The sequence below is a fragment of the Schistocerca piceifrons genome, chromosome 8 (genome assembly GCF_021461385.2).
Source record: "Schistocerca piceifrons isolate TAMUIC-IGC-003096 chromosome 8, iqSchPice1.1, whole genome shotgun sequence".
In the NCBI taxonomy this organism is placed as follows: domain Eukaryota; kingdom Metazoa; phylum Arthropoda; class Insecta; order Orthoptera; family Acrididae; genus Schistocerca; species Schistocerca piceifrons.
The window spans coordinates 354,729,840-354,752,050 of NC_060145.1; the positions used below are offsets into that span (position 1 = coordinate 354,729,840).

Genomic DNA, 22,211 nt, shown 5'->3' on the forward strand with positions numbered 1-22,211 from the left:
GGTTCATACGTGCCCATGTCAGACTGTAGAACACAAAGACAAAGAGAGGAGTTAAAAACAACTACACATTAATCCCAAATGATGGAAGAGAAAATGGCTGAAAACAGGGATGTGGAGGAAGGTTTATAAAATATGCCCTAGAGAAACAGAGGTCCTGAACTAAAAATTAAATGACCTTTGCCATACTGCTATGACGGATAAAAAGTAAAATGTGCACATTGTTTGCTAAAATGGCCAATAACTCAGATGGCAAACACAAATGAGAATGTAAGGAGTAAAAAAAAAAAAAAAGGGGGCAATCCATCAGGAAATGGCGGACTGTCAAAGGTTGAGCACAGTGAGTACAAAGTGGTGGGGGAGCACCACTTAACAAATGGCGATGGCTAAATAGACAGTACTCAGTATGCAACCTAGCTAAAATGATCTCCTCATGGCGAGAGGGCCGAGAGGAGGCCGTCCAAGCCTCTGGGAGAGGCTTAATATCCTGGAATTTGTTCCCATGAAGGGAGCACCAGTGGTGATGGAGGGAATGTAAGAACTAGCGAGCCAAGGTACGAGGACTGCAGCCTTGGCAGCAGCCTCATTTCCTGTCAGACCGATGTGACCAGGAACCCATATAAACATCACAGTGGCTCCATCAAGAGCAAACAAGTGACAGCTCTCCTGGACCTGCTGCACTAAGGGATGGACAGTGTACAGCACACAGAGGCTTTGAAGGGCAAGAGAGTTGGAGCAACTGAAAAGCCTGTGTTGCTGGATGTACTGCATGGCCTGATACAGGGCAAAAATCTCTGCTGTAAATACTGAGCAGTGTTCTGGAAGCCGATGCCAAAAAACGTCGGTGCGATTGACGAAGGCACACCTGACACCATGGTTAATCTGACAGCCATCAGTGTACACAAAGGTACTATTGTGAAGTTCCATGCTAAGGTTGTGAAAGTGAAGGCAATAGAGCGAGGCTGGAGTAGTGTCCTTAGCAAATGAATGAAGGCCAAGGTGAACATGGGCCACCACACTTAGCCAAGGAGATGAAAGGTTTACGCCAACTGGGGAAGTTAAGCTGCCAGAGCAAGAGCCGAAAGTGAACCCCCAGAGGTAACGGAGAAGAAGGACACACCCCATATTGGCGATCAAAGGAGTCGTCAAAGAAGGAGGCATTTGATGGGCAGCCACACATGGTAGACAAACTGAGGAGAAAGTCAAAGTGTTAGGACAGCAGTAGTTTGGCAGCTCCTGTAAACAGACTCCAACTGGGCTAGTGAGAAAGGCACCAGTGGCCAAACAGATGCCACAATGGTGTATAGTATTAAGATGGCATAAGAGGGACACACATGCAGATATGTAAACAAAACACCCATAATCTAGTTTCAAACAGACAAGGGGCCAGTACAAACGGAGGAGGGGTGGTATGATCTGCTCCCCAGGAAGTACCACTGAGGATATGTAGGACATTGAGGGACTGCATACAGCAGGCTGCCAGGGAGGACCAAAAAAGTTTCCTAATGAGCATGAGACTCAGGAATTTCGTAGTTTCAATGAACATAAGAGCAACAGGCTCAAGATTTAAAGGCAGCGGAAGAAACCAACTGAACTGCCAGAAATTCATACAGATGGTTTTGTCAGTGGAAAAACGAAAGCCGTTGTTGATGCTGCATGAGTGAAAGTGATTGAGACATTGCTGAAGATACCGCTCAATAAGACAAGTCCGTGGAGAAGTGCAATAGATGGCAAAATCATCAACAAACAGGGAGTCTGAGATGCCTAGCGGGAGACAGGCCATGATAGTGTTAATGGAGATAGCAAAGAGGACAATGCTCAGGACAGAACCCTGAGGCTCGCCGTTTTCCTGGATAAAGTTTTCTGGCAAGGCATAAAACCCACACATACCTTGAAAACTCAGTCTTCTAAAAATTCATGAAGGAAATGGGGTAGGCAGCCACAGAAGTGCCAGGTCTGGAGAGTACGGAGGATACCAGTCCTCCAGCAGGTGTCCTGGGCTTTCTCCAAACTGAAACACACAGCCACAGTCTGGGATTTCCCCCAGAAAACTATTCATGATGTGGGTGGATAAAGTGACAAGATGGTCAACTACAGAATGGTGCTCTCAAAATCCGCACTGTGCAGTGGTTAGTAAATTGCAAGACTCAAGTCACCATACTAGCCGGGCATGAATCATACATTCCTTCACTTTGCAAACACAACTGGTGAGAGAAATGGAGCGGTAATTAGAAGGAAGGTGTTTGTCCTTACCAGGCTTAAGTATGGGTATGACAGTGGCTTCATGCCAGTGTCTGAGAGACGTGCCCTCTGCCCAGATGCAGTTGTACATATGAAGCAGAAAGTGCTTGCCCGCAAGAGAAAGATGCTGCAATATCTGAATGTGAACATCGTCTGGGCCTGGGGCAGAGGATTGGGATGAAGTGATAGTATGATCTTGCTCCCTCATAGTAAAGGTGCCATTGTAGCACTCACAATTCTGATAAGCAAAGGGTATTGCCCAAGCCTCCTCCACCCATTGCCGATGGAGGAAGGAAGGGCGATGGTGGGAGGAGCTCGAAATGTCCGCAAAATGGCAGGCCATGGTGTTGGAGATAGCAATAGGGTTCACTATGACACTGTCTGCTACTATCAGGCTGGAAACTATCTATCTTACCCCTAGTGATATATGTCTCTATGCCCTTACATTTGTCCTCTAGCCATGCCTGCTTAGCCATTTTTCACTTCCTGTTGATCTCATTTTTGAGACATTAGTTTTCACCTGCTTCATTTACTGCATTTTTTATATTGCAACTACCATGGGAAGAGTTCAGAGTTCTATGGGCCTCAACATGAACAGGATAGCCGTGGAAAAGCAAAGCGGCAAGCAGTTGTGCTTGAGAATAAGTAGTAATCTCCAAAAGCAAAGTACCATTGTGTAAATGGGAGCAGGATTTCACAGGGCCGGCAGCTACATCAACGCCTTTTTCAATTACAAATGGATTTACTGTTGCAAAGAACTGACCATCTTCAATATCTGAAACCACGAGGAAGCATGGTGCAACTGGGAGGGTCTCTGGATTGACACCTTCATTCCGTTTATGTTTGGTAGACAAGGACTACAAAGATGATGATTGGCTCATTGCGGGAAAATCCCCCATGATTGCCAACATCTCCGATGATGCGCTCCTTCCTACTCGGGGGCCCCTCAGAGGGAGGGGGACAGGGGGGGGCCCCTCACCTGCCTTAGGTAATTACTCACATCTCAGGTCACAAATCCCGAGCACCTAACAGAGGAACCACAGGAAATGAAAAACGGCTAAACAGGCATGGCTAGAGGACAAATGAAAGGACGTAGAGGCATATATCACTAGGGGTAAGATTGACAGTTTCCGGCCTGATAGTAGCAGACAGATAGTGAGCCCTATTGCTATCTCCAACACCATGGGCTGCCATTTTGCAGACATTTCGAGCACCTCCCACCATCACCCTTCCTTCCTCCATTGGCAATGAGTGGAGGAGGCTCGGGCAATACCCTTCACTTCTCAGAATTGTGAGTGCTACAGAGCTATCTTTACTATGAGGGAGCAAGATCATACTCTCACTTCAACCTGATCCTCCGCCCCAGGCCCAGGCGATGTTCACATTCAGGAGTGCATGGGGAGGAAGAAGAAAAAGAGGGGCCTCAAATGCCAAAGTGGAGGAAGGATAGGAGGTGAATGACTAAAGGGAAAAAAAAGGAACAAAAAAGATTGGTGAGACTGTTCTTACGTCGGCTACGGAAAACGCCCAAAAACATCCCAGACATGTTCCCCACGGGAGGTGAAAGAGAATAGCAAGAGGACAGACATGCAGCACAGAAGGGAAAAAGGGAAAAGATGCTGCAAAGACTGGGGCCCTGGGGTAGCCAAACACGAACCCACCAAAGAGTGGCAAGCCCCTTGGAGGGGGGGGGGGGGGGGGGGTGCACAGAGAATGTAAATAATTCCAAGCATCAGATTAAGAAGTCATGGTTGCAAACTACGGGCACAAATTATTTAAAAAAAAAAAAACAAGGGAAGATCATTTTGGGCTCTGGGGAAATGTAGGGATGACCAAGGCAAACTTACCTTACAAGATATGTTGATTGAAGGAAGGCAAACCTAAATAGCATTTGTAGATTTAGAGAAAGCTTTTGACAATGTTGACTGTAACACTCTTTGAAATTTTGAAGTTAAGATTGGATACAATACACAGATCAAAAACTCATCTATAACTTGTAAAGAAACCAAACTCCAGTTATAAAGAATGAAAGAATGTGAAAGAGAAGCAGTGCCTGAGAAGGGAATGAGACAGGGTTGGTGCCTCTGGCCAACATTTTTTAATTTGTACAATAAGCAAGCAGTAAAGGAATACAAGGAGAAATTTGGAAAGGAATTGAAGTTCATGGAGAAAAGAAAAAAGAAGTTTTAGAGGTTGTAACGCCGTCAGAGAAAGCAAAAAGAATCTGGAAGAACAGCTGAATAGAACAGAATGGATAATACCTTGAAATAAAGGTTGTAATATGTACATTTGTATGGATGTCTTGCCAAAAGTCATTTTACTGTGCAGGCTGTTTTATTCTGAAATAATCACTTTATTTCATTATTTAGTGATTAGCTAATTTTGCCTCCTTGATGCATTACTCTGTGGAGTACTGGGCTCAAGTATCAAAAAGCAAAAGTCAAAATGAGACAGCTGAGAGAGAACATTCTTCTTGGTAAGATGTGTATAAGTGACTAACTTGTTCCTTACACACTTGCAGTTAAGGTAAATGCTACCTGGTAGCAGCCAATGAGGTGAAAGTAACTAATTGCTAAATAATGAAATAAAGTGATTATTTCAAAGTAAAACAATGTATGCTGGAAAATGACTTCCCTCAAGAAATTCATGTGGCTGTGGACCAATCGATACGAAAGACTATTTGTAGTTTTCCACAGAAGTGAAATATCGATGAAACAGTGCAAACTGTGTGTGTAATTGCAGCCAGCGAAGAAAGCACTCTGAATGCATGCATACATTGGTGAAAGTAAGTATCTCAAAAGGGTTACTCTGCCGATGACATGCTGTCATGCCAGAAATATATAAAAACAACCCAACTTGAACAGAGCTAGTTCACCATTAATTTGCTTTTAAGTGAACACTTGAAACACAACCAAAAAATCACATTAGACCCAAAATAGAAAAACAACTATGAACACTTTATAATATTTTTACAGAAATAAATTGAGAGCCCACAGAAGATAACATGGGTGGCAGCTCTTCAGGAAAACTTTGTATTCTCAGGAAATTACAAAAATCAGGGGAATCTCAGGGAATTCCACATTTTTAACCTAGCATGAAATTGAATTTTGTAAATCACAAATTTTAAAATACTTAATATCTCAAACTGTGATAATTATATGGATATTATTCAATAGAAATCATCGATGTTTAAAAATTACTGTTAAACTACTGCCTGTGAAAAACTGCTGCTGAGAAAAAAGAAAATTCATTACTATGGTAGGCTCACCCCCCCCCCCCCTCCCCCCATCCATCTGCTGCTTGCCATTAATTTATCAGGAACTTCTTGACACCATTTTCCTCATCACACCTGCAATTCTCAGGAAATTTTTTTTCCAAGTTTGAGAAGCCACCCTCCTAAGGTTAATAGGAACATGTTTGAGTAAACTGAAAGAAGAAATACATTGTATTTTTCAGAAAATAGAGTTTAAAAAACCAAATTTAATTCTTAAAAATGGAAAAAAAAATCAAGAGGATCATACAAACCCAGCAAGAAAATTTTGAATTATTTGTTGCTCTCAGTGTCCACTTATCATTATTTTGGCTAAATATATTACTTACTACTAGTGTTTCACAATTTAGATGCACAACATACTCTTACGACCTGATCTTTCCACTTTCACTTCGTTGTTAGTAGTGTATATTACACTTGCTTTTTTCCAATCTCAAAGAAACTAACCATAATTCCAATTTCATTTCTCATCTAATTAACCACAACTATTACCTTCTTTTGAAAAAGTGAGATTTGTCCTGTAGGTGTGTGTGTCACTTCATTGCAAAGTACTGTGAAAAATCGAGATTTTTTGAAAATATTTAGAAGTTGCAAATCACTGCTTCCTAAAAATAAAGTGTGTTATCACTCATTTCCCCCTCCAGAGTGTGTGGTAATTTCTTCTTTGTTTACCATTCACTCCTCAGGAAACTGTTTAATCTATGAAGTTCTACATCAGTGTTCTAATACAATGATTGCTATCACACACACACACACACTATTTCTGGGAACTGAGAACCCACTGAGCACCTGTGCCAGGAGATGACATAGAACTTCATCTGGTAGGACTTTATCCCACAGATAAAAGTAGCCAGCAGTCTACTTTCAAATAGGCTTGACTGCTGTTCAGCACTCCCTTCTGTGGTGGTAGCAACTTATCCTAATTCAGATAGTTAGTGTGCTTGTTTAAGCAGTTTATAATGTCCATATCAAACCTTTCATTGTGGAAAGACTATGTGCAAGTAAAGGACCCTTATGCCATTTTAAACCTGTATACTTAATGGCTACTCATCACTAAATGTCTGGTTTTCATGGCCATGGTTCTAGCATTGAACTCTCTTAGGTTGTAATACTACGAAAGAAGTACTGTACTGATTCACCGTGAGTGTAGATAGGTCAGGTTATAGAACCGTAGCCACAAAAACCAGAGATCTAGATTTGAATTAAAGTCTGGAATATAGTTTTAATCTACCATGAAGTACTTGGGACATTAAGCAGTTTATTATGTTTTTTAAGTTCTCTGAATTCTGTACAGTGACCAATATGAGCAACTAATTAGGTAATGTGGGAAAAAAGTTCAAAATTACTCAACTGAAACAACATTCTTATGGTTAATCATTTCTCCTGGGTCTTTCTGCGTGATGACGGAAGTAAATTTGCATCTTCATTGAATATATTCATCCAGATGCACCATGCGACTTCATTTTGTTACTTATCATGTCCAGAATCCCAATTCACCCAGTTTTTCATGTGCTGTCCAAGCAGTTCTCCCAGTATGATTTGACTTGGATAGTACAGCAACAATGGCAGTGATGCACTATAAAGGTGCCCATAACCAGAGTACATTGTCCTTAGAATCGGAATTCCTGTAAAGAAGCATTTCAATATACAATTATTACATTTATAACACTATGAAAAACTAGTAAGTATTTTGTTAAAAAGGTTTACTGTATGACTAGAAAGGAAGATTAGGAATTAACTTCCGGTCAGTGAAGCCAATTAGAGGCAGAGCACAGGCTCAGAATAGATAAGGATGGCAAAGGAAATCAGCCATGCTCTTTCGAAGGAACCATTCCAGCATTTGCCTTAAGCAACCACAGAAAACATAAATCAAAATCATTGGAGAGGGATGTGAAACTATGTTCAGTGACTTACCTGTTTATTTCTTCAGTAACAGCTCATCTGAAACTGGGTTGTAACTCTATGACTAGCTTTTTTTAGTGTATCCAGCCTCTTCTCTCTTTTATCTGAATGTTCCATTGTACATCACTTTCATTTCTCTGTGTACAATACCTGCTAAACAGTAGCTTCTCTCACTCACCTGACACTTTTCCACTTGGGCTACTGCCACAATATCACACCTTTCATTCTATTCCCTCATATTAAATGAGTACTGTTTAGATGAATACTAACCTTGCCATCTCCCAGATACTATATACTTTTTTGATAGGTCCTTTCTCTCATGAAAATGGTCACTATTTGTGTAGGTTCTAAATATGCTCTCCCTCTACATTTCCAATGCCTACTGCTTCAACAACTTCTGTTCCAAAAGCTGAGACAGATTGTTTCCATTGATAGGTATATAAGATCTGTTCAAAAATTCTGGAACATTCATTATTTCGCAATCTATGGTGTGTTGGAGCAAAATACAGTTGGCATTCCGGCACAAACCTGTGTTTAATGTGTAACTGTTTGTGAATTTCGAGATGGCAGAATGAGAGGAGCAGTGCATCTGCATTAAATTTTGTGTGAAACTCAAGAAAACCTTTACAGAGACACAACAAATGATGCAGGAAGCCTATGGTGATGAGTGCTTAAAACATACTCATGTTACAAAAGGTTCATATGGCTTAAAAATGACCAGATGGAAGTTAAAGATAACCCTCATTCGGAACAGCTTTTGACATCTACTGACAATGCTCATGTCAGGAATGTGAATGAAATTGTGCATGTCAATCGAAGACTGCCTGTCCAGCAGATTGCAGAAGAACATAATACTTCAGCTGGATCATGTCACGAAATCGAGACACAGCATCTTGGAATGCATTGTGTTGCTGCCAACTTCACCCACAGCTCAATGTGGGTCTATGTTATGATGTTGAGACCAAGGTTCAGTCTTCACAATGGGTTGGGAAAGGTTCTCCAAGACCCAAAAAGCTTGTCAGATGTGGTCAAATGTCAAAGCCATGCTAACAGTTTTATTTTACTTTGAAGGATTAGTTCTTCATGAATTCGTGCCGCATGGACAAACTGTTAATCAATGGTATTATCGGGACGTGTTATGACACCTGCGAGAAAATGTGGCAAGGAAACAGCCTGAAATGTGGCGAGACAGTTCATGGCTCTTGCATCACAATAATGCACCTGCACATTCATCCCTGTTGGTGCGCGACTAATGCAACATAAAACGAAATAACTGTGCTGCTTCCTCCTCCTCTGCACTCTCCACACTTGGCAACTGCAGACCTGTTTTTTAATTTCCAATGTTGAAAACACCATTGAAAGGATGAAGATTTGCAACAATAGAAGAGATAAAGGAAAGTTCGCAGATGGCGTTTTGTGCGATCCAGCGAGAGGCATACCACAACTGCATTGGGAGCAGTGTGTCAGTTGTGGAGGAGAGTATTTCGTAGGAGGCCATACACAATAAGTGAAAGATAACTGTAGAAAAATTTTGTAGACAAAGTTTTGGAATTTTTTGAACGGACTTCATATCTGCTGGTGTCACTCTGACTTCTCTTCTACTTGGTGGGTGTGCTATCTTGTCTGTTATCATCATGGGAAAGAGAGCATTTTGCATTGAAGCAAGACTATTTCTGAACTAATTCTGGTATTCTAATTTCCAATCTGAAGTTGGTATTTTTCTCTATGCTGTAGTTTGTTTGTGTTGCAACATTCAATGTTGCCTTTCCTTGGTAATTTTTCAGAACTGTGGTCAACAGTTCAACTTCAACGCTTCAGTGTATAACATCTCAACATTTTTTTTCTTTTATTAAAAAGTATAAGCAGTTCCACAATATACATACTCAATAGAAAACAATTATGTCAAGAGTGGAATACCAATATAAACCTACTGAATATTATGAGAAGAAAATACAAGCTGGCGAGCTGATACATCACGACCACTACCCATCACGAGACAGAATGCTGCCAACTGGTTACTGTGCCCCCACTGAGAGAATCTCTGCTCTCGTAGACCAATACCTTCAATCTATTACCCGGAACCTATCCTCCTATATAAAAGATACCAACCATTTACTCGACTGACTCTCCACAGTTCCTGCCCTATACCAGGTGCCCTGTTCATCACTATTGATGCCACCTCCCTGTACACTAACATTCCTAATGCCCATGACCTTTCTACTATCAAACACTGCCTTTCCAGACGCCCTATGGATTCCAAACCAACAACCTTCTTCCTAGTCTCCATGACCAACTGTATCCCCACCCACAATTATTTCTCCGTTGAAGGCATTACCTACAAACAAATCTGCAGTACGGCTTTGGGCACCCACATGGCACCATCCTATGCTAATCTATTCATGGGCCACCTAGAGGAATCCTTCCTAAAAACACAGAATCCTAAACCCCTCACCTGGTTCAGATTTATTGATGACATATTTGCTATCTGGATTGAAGGTGAGGACACCTTATTCACATTCCTCCAGAACCTCAACAACTTCTCCCCCATTTGCAAAGCTACCTTCCTAGATGTTGACCTCCCTCTCAGAGATGGCTACATCAGTACCTCCATCCATATCAAACCTACTAACCACCAGCAATACCTCCACTTCGACAGCTGCCACCCATTCCATACCAAGAAGTCCTTTCCATACAGCCTAGCCACCATTGCTCGTCGCATCTGCAGTGATGAGTAATCCCTCTCAAAATATACTGAGGGTCTCACTGAAAGCCTTCACAGACTGTAATTATCCTCCCACCACCTCACAAAGTCCAACAATCCAGCCACAGACGAGCATTCCACTCGTAACTCAGTACCATCTGGGACTGGAGCAACTGAATTACATTCTCCGCCAGGGTTTCGATTACCTCTCGTCATGTCCTGAAATGAGAAATGTCCTGCTCAATATCCTTCCCACCCCTCCTACCGTGGTATTCTGCCGTCCACCAAACGTACACAATATACTCATCCATCCTTACACAACCCCTGCTCCCAATCCCTTACCTCATGGCTCATACCCTGCAATGAACCTAGATGCAAGACCTGTCCCGTACATCCTCCTACCATCACCTACTCCAGTCCGGCCACTAATATCACCTATCCCATCAAAGACAGGGCTACCTGTGAAACCAGTCATGTGATTTACAAGCTAAGCTGCAACCACTGTGCTGCATTCTATGTAGGCATGACAAACAACAAGCTATCTGTCCACATGAATAGCCACCAACAAACTGTGGCCAACAAACAAGTGGACCACCCTGTTGCTGAACACACTGCCAAACATGATATCCCTCATCTCAATGACTGCTTCACAGCCTGTGCCATATGGATCCTTCCCACCAACGTCAGCTTTCCTGAATTGCACAGGTGGGAACTTTCCCTGCAATACATCCTACATTCCCGTAACCCTCCTGGCCTCAACCTTCGTTAGTCACTGCCCTCACCCATCCAGCTCCCTCCCTGTTCCCATTCCAGCACTACACAGCCATCATTTCACCACCACACCCAGTCTTTTAATTTCTTTATCTTTTTATTTCTCTCCTGCCCTCCATCTAAACTTCAATGCTTCACTGTGCACCACTCCCACCATACTACCCCTCCCCCTCCCTGCCCCAGTCTCCTCCTTACCCCCACCCACTCCCCACTCCCATCATGCACTGGTGCTGCTGCTCACAGTGTGGTTTCAGTTCTCTGAGACTGCAGACATGTGTGCAAGTTGTGTTTGCGTGAGTGTGTGTGTGTGCGCGTGTGTGTGTATGTGTGTCTACTGCTGACGAAGGCCTTAATGGCCGAAAGCTATAGTTGTGTGAATCTTTTTGTTGTGCCTATCGCAACTCCGCTATATGGTGAGTGGCAACTTTCCTTTTCTGGTATTGTTATATCTATAAAGGAGGATTCATCCAAAAGCTAAAACATTATCAGTATCGTTTATGTGCCAGCCAAAGATTTAATTAGCAGCTCAACTATTCACTCTGTTCATCCATGAGACTTACAAACCACTAGATACAGGCAGAGTCGCACAGGTAGATTGCTTGTTCCTTGACTTCTGGAAGGCATAAGGCCATTACTTTTCACAATATGTATACATGACATAGCAGATAATGTCAGTTTGCAGATGATGCTGTTGTATACAGAGAAGACATAAACCTCGAAAGTTGTAGCATATGCAGGACAACCTGCAGACGATCAACACTTGGTGCAGGGAGTGGCAATTGGCCCTGAACATGAACAAATGTAACATACTGTGAATATATACACAGGAAGACCCTTTATTGTATGATTACAAAACTGCATAACAATTGATGGAAGCATTATGCATAGGGAGTGATCTGAAGTGGAACAACCACACAAAATTAACTGCGAGTAAAGCAGATGCCGGGCTGAGATTCACTGGAAGAATCCTCAGGAAATACAGACCATCAATAAAGTAAGTAGCTTATAAAACACTAGTTCAACCAATACTTGAATACTGTTTGTCAGTATGGGATCCATACCAGACAAGACTGATAATACGGAAGATTCAAAGAAGAGCAGTACATGTCATTATAAATTTATTTAGTAAGAGTGAAAGTGTTACAGAGATGCTCAGCCAACCCCAGTGACAAGTGCTGCAAGAGAGGCATTCTGCATTGTGGTATGGCCTACTGTTAAAGTTCTGAGAGTGTATGTTTCTAGAAGTCACCCAATATATTGTTTCCTCCTATGTATATCTCATGAAGAGGGCGATCAAGATAAAATTAGAGAGATTCAAGCCCACATGGAGCTTACCAGCAACCTTTCATCTTGCAAACAATACGCATCTGGGTCAGGAAAAAGAGCGAAGTCACAGTGGTATACAAAGTAAACTCACCACATGCCATAAGGTGCCTTTCAGAGTACAGATGTAGATTCTGTGATTTGTTACCATTAGCAGTCGTGGTTATAATGTTCTAGTAAATCAGTCATTACTTTTATATTCATCACTTCAATGTATATTTTCCTGCTGAGCAAGGGAACATACTTAGGAATGTGCTTGGAGCTGTCACGAAACAATCACAATTTATATGGACTATTAAGAATCTCTTGCCAATTTGCTAATGCCTTTATTTTCATGGCAATAAACAAAGTGATTTTCTTCAGAAGAAAATCTAAAACATCTGTTCCCATTTTAGAATATACGAAACCTAGCAGAGTTGTGGAATTCCTCTTGCAGCCTTGAGGCCAATAACTCAGTTGTTTGCCTGAAGACAGTTTGTTCACTTCATCCTGTGGATAGGCAAAACCATTAAAAACTGGAACTGGCAGTTCCTCAGAGTGTGGGATGGTTCATATTGCAGATGCATTACTGTAATAAGAGAGAAAATGATAGTTTGTCTCGCTAGCACTTATAGAACTAACAAGCCAAAAGTAAAAGTCATTTATAGGATCCTGGGAACACCTGAGTGCATATACTTGTATCCTCCTTTTGTCCGGCCATGAAGCATTTTCTCATAGTTGTGACACACAATATGCTAAAGTCCAGTGACACACAATATGCTAAATCCATTGTCTTGGTCGCCAAGAGCAACTGCAAAATAAGATTTATAGGTACACTTTATATTCAGCTTTTGCAGACAGTGACCAACATCCAAGCATTACAGAAGGCATCAGACATTTACATAATTATTTATCTCTCAGAATTCATAATCAGCAATGTTTATTTTCCTCTGACAACACAATCAAAGGACAATGATACACGAAAACAGTTTAAAGCTGTATAAAATTCAGATTTTGCTGTACTTCAGGTGGCTAACTTGATCATATGCATCATGTTTTAAGGATGAATGCAAATCAAGGCACCTTTTGAAACATTATACATCAAACAACTTACACTAAAATACATTTGCAATAAAATGACACTGTACAGCCTGTGAAGGAAAAACTATGAATCATTCCACAGCGTTATAAGCAACAACTGAAAGTTTCACACGTCATCACAATTACAGCAAAATAAACATAGCCAGTGACACATTTGATATCAGTGCTAAAGCAATTTCTAGAAATAGTTAAAAAATCTCATGCAACAGGAAATGAAGGAACAAATTAGTCAGTGCTATACTTGATAGTACATAACAATAAAGTTGAACACTGAAAATGCATGAAATATTGTTCAGGTAAATATCTCCTGTAATAAGTAAATTGCAGAAGCTTCGCGTTACCTTTGTCTGGAACAACATAACCATGCATCCATGCATAATTCAGAATCTGAATAATTTTTACACCTCCCTCACAAACATGCCTCTTACCATAAGCTGACATTATTTCTTTATTGCATATACTGCCCTTCATCAACACCAAACCAAAAATACTTTGGTACTTTATTTAAAGCTTGCCCTATGTAATAACAGAAAAAAATGTGGATTAACGACAAGAAAATCAAATAAAAAACTGTCTGACATCGAGATATGACACATATGATGTCTCCACATGCCACAGTTATGGAAATTATGTCAAGGCTGACAGAAACACATAAATGAATATTACAGTAGATCTAGATTTTCTGGAAAACAAATGCATGAGTACTTGAAAGTAAGGCTATACAAAGAAATTAATGTTCATTTCACAGATTAAAAAAAATGTCAAGAGAAAGGCCTTCTCAAATGCTTCTTTCTTCCAAGACACTGTTTCCCTCTATTACTCTTTAGAGCGAACAGAAATTTGACGTAGCAATGCTTGAAATATTTCAGTCAGCCTTTGCATTTTTTTAAGCAGATACCTGGAGCAAAATATATAAAAAAGAAAGAAAAATTGAGTAATATTTACAAAAACATTTTTAGGAGTGCCTTCATGCGTCAAATTAAACATAACTAGAATGGCTCACCAACGGAGAGAGACTTGTGTGTTGAACAGAACATAATTGCCTTTGTGTCCTGTAGTGAAAACTTTGATGGCAGACATCTGGTTGTCCAAAAAATGAGAAGTAGCAATGTCATTTGTAGAATTACCACTGCAACAGCATGAAACTAATTTAATGTATTCTATTAGTAGGAAACATATCAATTTCAACATTTTGCACGTACATCAAAATAAATTTCAAAATACCATATGAGCATTATAATACGCACATGGCTGAAGAAAAGACTTATACCAATTCATTTTATTTATTTGTTTATAACAACAAAAACAATCAATTATTGATAAAATTATTTAATTGGATAGATAAAAAAAATCTACTCACCAAGCGGTGGCAGAACGTACACATTAAAGACTGTTGTGATTGCCAAGCTTGCAGAGTCAGTGGCTCCTTCTTCAGGGTTGAAGGTGAAGGAAGAGGAAGAATGATGAAGCAGAAGGACTGGAGAGATCTAGGAAAAGGGGTAGATTTAGGGAAAGTTGCCCACAACCGCAGGTCAAGGGAGACTTACTGTACAGGATGAGAAGTACGGTAAGTCTCCCATGATCTGCTGTTCTGGGCGACTTTCCCAAAATCTACCCATTTTCCTAGACCTCTCCAGTCCTTTTTCTTCACTCTTCTTCCTTCCCCTTCAACCCTTCTGCCTGAAGAAGGAGCCACTGGCTCCGAAAGCTTGCCAGTCACAACAGTTTATGTGTGTGTTCTGCCACCGCTTGGTGAGTAGATTTTTTTTATCTATCCAATTAAATAAGTTTATTTATTTGTTTGTTTTCAAGAACGTAAGAGTTCAAGAAATGCCTTAATTGCAGTCTGCAAACACTTACTGAAGGAAGTGATACATAAAACAACTTGATGCACACAAAAAGTTACAGTCAGTGTTTAATAAAATAAAATAAAAAAAAAAAAAAAACTTCTGCTGTTGATACAGGTGATCACTTCACAAAATTGGTGATATCTAACAAGAAAGCATACCCAATACGTCCTTACAGGCAATTTGTCATATGGAATAACGGTAACAGTTAGCCCATTTAGTCACACACAAGAAACATGGTGTTCGCAGAGAGCAGTTGGATGCCTGCGGTGTGTACGTCTCATCCATGAACCATTCAAATGACATACTCCCTTGGTATTGATTATGAACTACTGAAACTACTGACTACATAGATATAGATTTCAGAATCATTTTGTTTCTAGCACCACAGTACAGCTTTAGGAATATGTATTCCATCTTCAGCCAAAATTAAAGGATGCATCATACAGACATGCACACACACTTGAAAGTGCTGACAGAAACCCACAAAGGCTACCGCCAGGTGGTGCAGTGTAAAACAATGTGCAGAAATGTTTCAGTTTTGCCACGTTATAATAATACGTAAGGAATGCGTACAGTGTGAAATTCCAGGGATGTAGCCATTAAAATCTGCAGAGAATTGATAATATGCCTTCTGTAGACATACAGTGTTTTGTATTGCATACACATTTTTGTATCTCTTGCTTATAAACTGTCCCATTTAATTCCACTTTATTTTATTTTCAGTCTGTATAGTGTATCCTGTTTCAATGCTAGCCCACAGTCACACTTTAGTGCAGAATACTAATAATTTGCTACACTGACCAATGACTGTCACTTAGTGCATGAATGAAAGTTTATTTACTTTGAAAATCAGTTTGTATTAAAGAACTGTCCACAGCACAGTCACCAATAATTCAAGGCAAAATCATCTGCAGAGTTCAAGTAATGTCACTAAGTTTTGCACCACAGAAACAGTCCAATAGCTCTAGTAGACAGACACAAGCAGGAAAAATACCATAAGCAACGAATAATTCTGTGGTGATATGTCTTACCTGTGGTAAGACGTGACTGCCCATCCCCTTGTGGCTTACAAAATGTTCATCTCATTCGCTGTTGGCAAGATGCAACCTCTTGGGCGAGTGACTGCCCCTCCCCAGCGCCCCCTCGCCCCTGCATATATATTTCTGGTGCTGTAGTATTTATAATGCTGCCAGATACTTAATTTCCCCTCCCCCTCTGGGTTCACATAAAGGGCTACAATGACAGTTTCAACAACACAAAATGATGGTTAGCTCAGGATAATGGCATGGAGGTGGTTTGGTGATAAGTTTCAAAGCTGACAGAAGTCACTGTAGCACCAGTGTGTAGCAGAAAGACACTAGTTGCTGATATAAATGGTTTATCAGAATCTGGATAACAAAATAGTTTCCAGTGTGTTAATGTCAATTTGACTATCTGAATCTTCTGAGAAATACTATGCTTGGTTGCTACTGCATACAGCTGCTAAATGGCCTCCTTTGGCACAACACTGGTGGTTTGCACTATGGAAACATCTCTTATGTTGGTCATCTAAAAGAAAAAACATTAAGTGCACAAACTGCTGGCTGCCTATGATGTGTCCTGCTACATGTCAAGTTCCAGTTTGCTGCCAAGATGGTAGTAATGTTTGCTTGGTAGGAGCTTATAGCTGGCAGAAAATGATCATTGCCTTCACACTGTACTATTATTTGAAATGCTCACAAATGACAAACTTTTTGATGCATAGTATTTTTCTAATTTTTGAGATTGCTCTATTTGTGCCTCAGCCTGTTAAATGAGAGTTACAATGCCTGAGCTATTTGCAACACTTATTTGAGCAAAGGGTCTAGTAACCTGAATTCCTTGTGGTGGAATTCTCTATCTGGCACATGGTGTACTATGATATTCCACTTAGAGAATCCATATATGATGTCTGACATCTATCGCACTGAAATGAGAATTTGTGATCTAAACCGTGAAGATCCATTAACCAGCTTTTGTAGTATAAATTGCCTTTTTCCGAATACAAATAATGTACAAGACTCCATACTGATTGTCACTTGGTATAGCAATGAGACTCTTTTCACTTTGGAAACTAGTTCACAAGCAAGAGTTGTCATCAACACAATCACCAATAAGGTAAGTAAAGACCCTGAATGAAGTAAAGGTAGCGTAGCACAGTTTGTCACTGTAGAAGCACTTCGATTGACATTACATACGCAGTGTGCAGATGTAGTATCATAAGTGACATTATGCCCTGGCAACATTTTTTATTCACAGTACAAGTTGACTGACCATGTCCATGGGACAGTCCATGGTGTACTAAATCACCACATGACTTCCTTTATGACTGTAGGGTTTGGGTAACAGTGTTTTTCTTGTTTATCAAAACTGGTGTTAATGGTATTTTTTAAGAAAGTTTGGACTGTGATGTTAGTTGCTGGTGATAATGTTGGTCTGTGATTGGTAGGTATCATGGAGTTCGTTTTACTTGAGTTAGGTTTTCTATATTATTCATATAAGCAAGTTTTGGCTTTGTGGTACTGCAGACAGGTCAACTAATAACATTGATACTGCCTTTGTTAATTTTCACAATTTTTGGTAGAGTGTATTGGTCTCGCCTTTTGATTTTGCTTGTGCTGTTTTACTATTTTGGTATCAGTTTTTTCAGTTGAACTACAAAAGTCAACTGATGTTGAAGAAACAGCCTTTCATTAGTTTTCATGAATTTTTGTGTGTGTACTGGTCCCACATTTTGGCTTTTTGCACTGTTATATGTTGTACAATTTTTATATGGTATTGGCCTTTCAATTTTGTTTATGTCAATGTTGCATTTTGTATATTTTACTGTCAATGTGTACTCTTTTGTGGCTTTGTGTGATGCCATTGGTTAAAGGAGATGTGTGGTAACAAATGCGTGTTTATCCATAAACATATCACCAGTGAAGTAATTAGAAGTAGTTCTGCCTCCCCCCCACCGACAAAGTGGAGGAAACTCGCCTATTACAGCCTCTACAAACCATACATCTTGTCAGTCTTGGGCAACAAATTAAGCAAAGATTTTCCCATGTTTTTCAGCAATGAACCTTCAGTAACTTCCTCATAGTTCTAAATAATGAAACTGGATTTGCTACTCACACCTTAAGTTAGGCAGAGTCGAAAGTGGCTTTCTATTTTGTTGCAGTTTACTTTTATTTTAAATGGACTTCACCATAAATGACTGTGTTTGGATTGGGAGAAATATAAAACATATATATTCTGACATTGCTCTCAGAATCTTCATATTCACAAGGGCCTTCGATGGTTCAACGTAATGTATAATTAGCCAAATATTGGGGAGCGTGACTCATAATGTAAGGATGTTACAGTGTAAGCAGGAAGTATATGAAAAAACTATTGTTTGAGTGGAGTCGACTTATTACTGTAGAGAATGAAGAAGGGCAGGAATACTTCTACAAAAGTCAAAACTTGTCCATTACATGTACAAAACTTTCTTGTATATCTAAATTTTTAAATAAACTAAGAGAATCGATAAGATTTTAGGGCCAGACTACCTTTTCTGTCTACTTCATCTATTTAAAACATGTAACCTACATATAGGACATAGCTTTGCCTAAATTAGAAGAATCCCTCAATATTTTTTCCCATTTGGTGCTGGAATCCTAAGACTGAAAGTGCTTTAAGAATACTATAGATTCGCTTCAATATTTGGCCTTAAAAAAAAATCATATGGCTCACTGACAGGTATAAGATATTTGACGTTATGCCACTTACCCATAACTGGTATCAACAATACCAGTTGAGCTATATAGCTCAACTTTAAGGACCAATTTGGTATTGTCATAGTGTGTGTAAACAGGAAATTTTGTATGTAGCATACCATTGGAGACCTTATAATTGTAATTAACTAGTGCATGAACTATAGATTATGACATCCATTGAACAAAATATGAAACAGTAAAATTTACGTCAGTTTGGTAACAACGTAGTTACACCCCCCCCCCCCTTTAGTGTTCTATGGTTAAGCAGTTTGCATATCAGTCGTCAGTCGATTCTGGTGTGGTCACACTCCACCTTTAACACCAACAAAAGACTAGGGTCAATGGATGGGTGTGATTCCACCTGTCTGCTTTGACCCATGACGTAAGGGTGTTGTGGTGTGTGGCATCATTAAGGCATGGTGTTTGTGAGTTGGTTGTGTTTGTAGATGTGTCTTGTTGTGTTTCATGGTGTCCTCTGGTGGTGGTGGTGGTGGTGGTGGTGGTGGTGGTGGTGGTGTGTGTGTGTGTGTGTGTGTGTGTGTGCTGAGTATAATGTGCTGTATTTGATTCACTTGAGCCTTGGTGCTAGATGTGTGAAGTTGTTGGCAGTGCTTGTAATTCCGAACAGAAGGTTTGGAAGTTTTTTCAATGAGTTATCAATTTTTTTTGTTTATATGTTTGGCATTTTTGTTTGGTGTTATTGGTTTTTTGTTTGTAGCGTGGGAAGATGTTCAATTTCTGCCTGTGTGAGTTGGGGAGGGAGTTGTGCTGGCCAAACTAGTTTGCAGTGCCGGAATTTGTTGGTGGTAAGTAATTTTTTTTTCTCTTGTTGTGATGTTTTGTGTATTTATGGTGTACCGAATGTGTTTTAATTTATATAGGGATGTTTGGTTTGTGGATTTTTGAGGTTATGGTTTTGGTTTTATTTTTCGTAGTTGTAGATGTTTTGGTGTCAGTAGTCGTGGTTGACCTATATAGGTCATCGGAAATGTCTGATTACCATTTCCGTAGTTGTAGGTGTTGGTGTTTTGCTATTGTCACCTGTGGTTGACCTATATAAGTCAAGGGAAGTGTCCGATTCCTGCAGATTATGTTGGTGTAGCAGAATGTTGAATATTTTTTTTTTTTTTTTTTTTGGATCATGTTTTTTTACTATTATATGTAGCTTGTCCTCACCCTAAGACCCTCGAGACGCTTAAAATTACTGTTTCTGCCATAGTGATGAAGTCAGGGTCAAAGCAGACTGGTGGAATCAGACACTTCTGTAATCCCAAAGATTATGACTCAAGAATGTAGACAGCATGACATATGGAAGATTTTATTGGTCTGGGGAGCATGCTCGGATAGCCTAAGTGATAAGGCAACTGTTCATGATAAGTGGGAACTCCAGGTGCGGGTAAAAATTACATACTGGAACCCCCTTTTAATTTTTTTCAACATAGCACGGACATGAACATTAGGTTTGGCTACTGGTCAATTTGTTACCAAAACCAGATCTGCTTTCGCATTCACTGGCTTAGCCAACTCAAAACCAAACTGTCACCATCCAACGTAACCTAGAACTCGGTTGTGCTCAATCAGAATCGGCGTGGAGGGGGTGGGGGCATCTAAAACATAACTTTAGCCTTAGGTTTACACCTTTTGTGCAATGCGGCTTACCTGAGAAAACTGAAACTAGTACATTAATGGGCTGTAATTCTACATCTAGATGTGACATAAATATGTCACAAAAGGTTATAAACACAGTCATCAGTAACGCCAACTGTCTAATCTTCAATGCAATACTGTGTTGCAGTCTCATTCCAGTTACTTTGCGAACAATTTGCCCAACAAGCAGTGGTATGCCCACAGTGAGAATTAGGTCATGCAACGATTTGACAGGTGAAACCACTGCTGCTGATCTTATCTGTAACAATAAAATAAGAATAACACAAACCACTGTTATACAAAAAGGAAGGTACGAATGCCCACCGAAGAAAACATACCAGTATCAACAATATAAGTGGCGTCGTTATCATTCCAAGAAGTGCACCTACAATACAGTTTACTATTGCAGCTGCCTCGTTGCCGTCTGCACAAATAGTAGCCACGACGGATGACGATGAGACAGGCATACTACTAGAAATGATAAAACTTCACTGGAAACATTAAGCTGCCTCGAGCGGCCTCTGTATACTCCATTACTGGAAATACAAATGCGAAGTACCCTTTCATAATCCAATCATCCACACCAGTTGGCGCAAGAATAACAGTCAAAAGTTTGACGAAGAGTGGAGTAAATAAAAGTGAAAAACACTGCGTGACGAAATGTAAATCATACTGTTTGGCAGCAGTCAACAGATTATCGGTTGGAAGAGTTAAGCCACTTAAAAGAAATACGATTGGTACTGTTCCATACTTCGCGCTGGTGTCGGGCCACGGTAAACCTTAAAAAAAAACATAATAATAACGAACAATACAGCACTATAATTTCTGGCAGTCTCAAGAACACAGCATGTTAGCTAATAGAAATATTAACCAACCGCCGTCAGCAGTTAAATGGGGTACGATTTCAGCAATGAAAATAACTACTAAAACAGCGATAAGAAACCAGTATTTCAAAATTTTTCTGCTTCTTGCCATCACCATACAGTAAGTAAATATAAACACATCAACGATACACATAACGAGCTTCGGTCAAAGACGTATGAAGTATCGATGTGATATCGATATTAAGCGAGCTGTACATACGACTGGCGATGATTCCACATTGTTTCCGCAAAGAAAGCGGGAATTCGGTTTCTTTTTATTGTCACCCGTCCGCAACGACGGTATTATTTAAGTCGCAACGTCGCCAGACAGTACAGTTAGAGAAGCAAAGGTAGACACTGAAGCTTTTATTCCGTCTTGATTGCAAAATGTTTATTCATATGACCGGTTTCGGTTCCTCTAGAACCATCTTCAGATCTGTAACGATAATGATACTAATTTACCATTTCACGAATGCAAGCCTTTTTCACCCTATCTAATCAACATCAAATGTACCACAACATACCTGATATTTCGGTTACAGGAGTAACCCATCCAAATACAGCAACTTCCACATTCTGCGTCACATAAAATTGGTTGGCAGAATGCACGCCATTTACATTAATTATAACACTATTACCGACAGGTGGCGTCTATTGCATTTGTTACATTACATATGCACATACTGTATTCAGTAGATTTTTGTTGTAATTAACTTTTATCTCTAAAAATACTTAATTAAAGCAGAACATGGAGGAAATCAAGATATATAAATCGCTTTTTGTTTTTAGATCGTATAAAAATGATAA

General features: G+C 40.0%; 1 protein-coding gene across 3 annotated transcripts; it reads right to left on the reverse strand.

Moving 5' to 3' along the window:
* Nucleotides 1–6,237: 6,237 nt before the first annotated feature.
* LOC124711516 (sodium/bile acid cotransporter 7-like) lies at nt 6,238–21,551 on the reverse strand. Of its 3 annotated transcripts, XM_047241633.1 has the most exons (7): nt 21,417–21,551; nt 21,101–21,320; nt 20,880–21,027; nt 20,554–20,800; nt 14,290–14,415; nt 13,715–13,802; nt 7,098–7,134 (listed from the first exon to the last, which is right to left on the reverse strand). In XM_047241633.1, the coding sequence occupies exons 1-6, from the start codon at nt 21,520–21,522 to the stop codon at nt 13,735–13,737; spliced, it is 915 nt and encodes a 304-aa protein (XP_047097589.1). In that variant the 5' UTR covers nt 21,523–21,551; the 3' UTR covers nt 7,098–7,134; nt 13,715–13,734. The 3 variants fall into 3 exon arrangements, with proteins under 3 accessions (XP_047097588.1, XP_047097589.1, XP_047097590.1); XM_047241632.1 differs by lacking the exon at nt 13,715–13,802 and having other exon boundaries at nt 6,238–7,134; XM_047241634.1 differs by lacking the exon at nt 7,098–7,134 and having other exon boundaries at nt 13,728–14,184.
* Between the last annotated feature and the right edge of the window lie 660 nt (nt 21,552–22,211).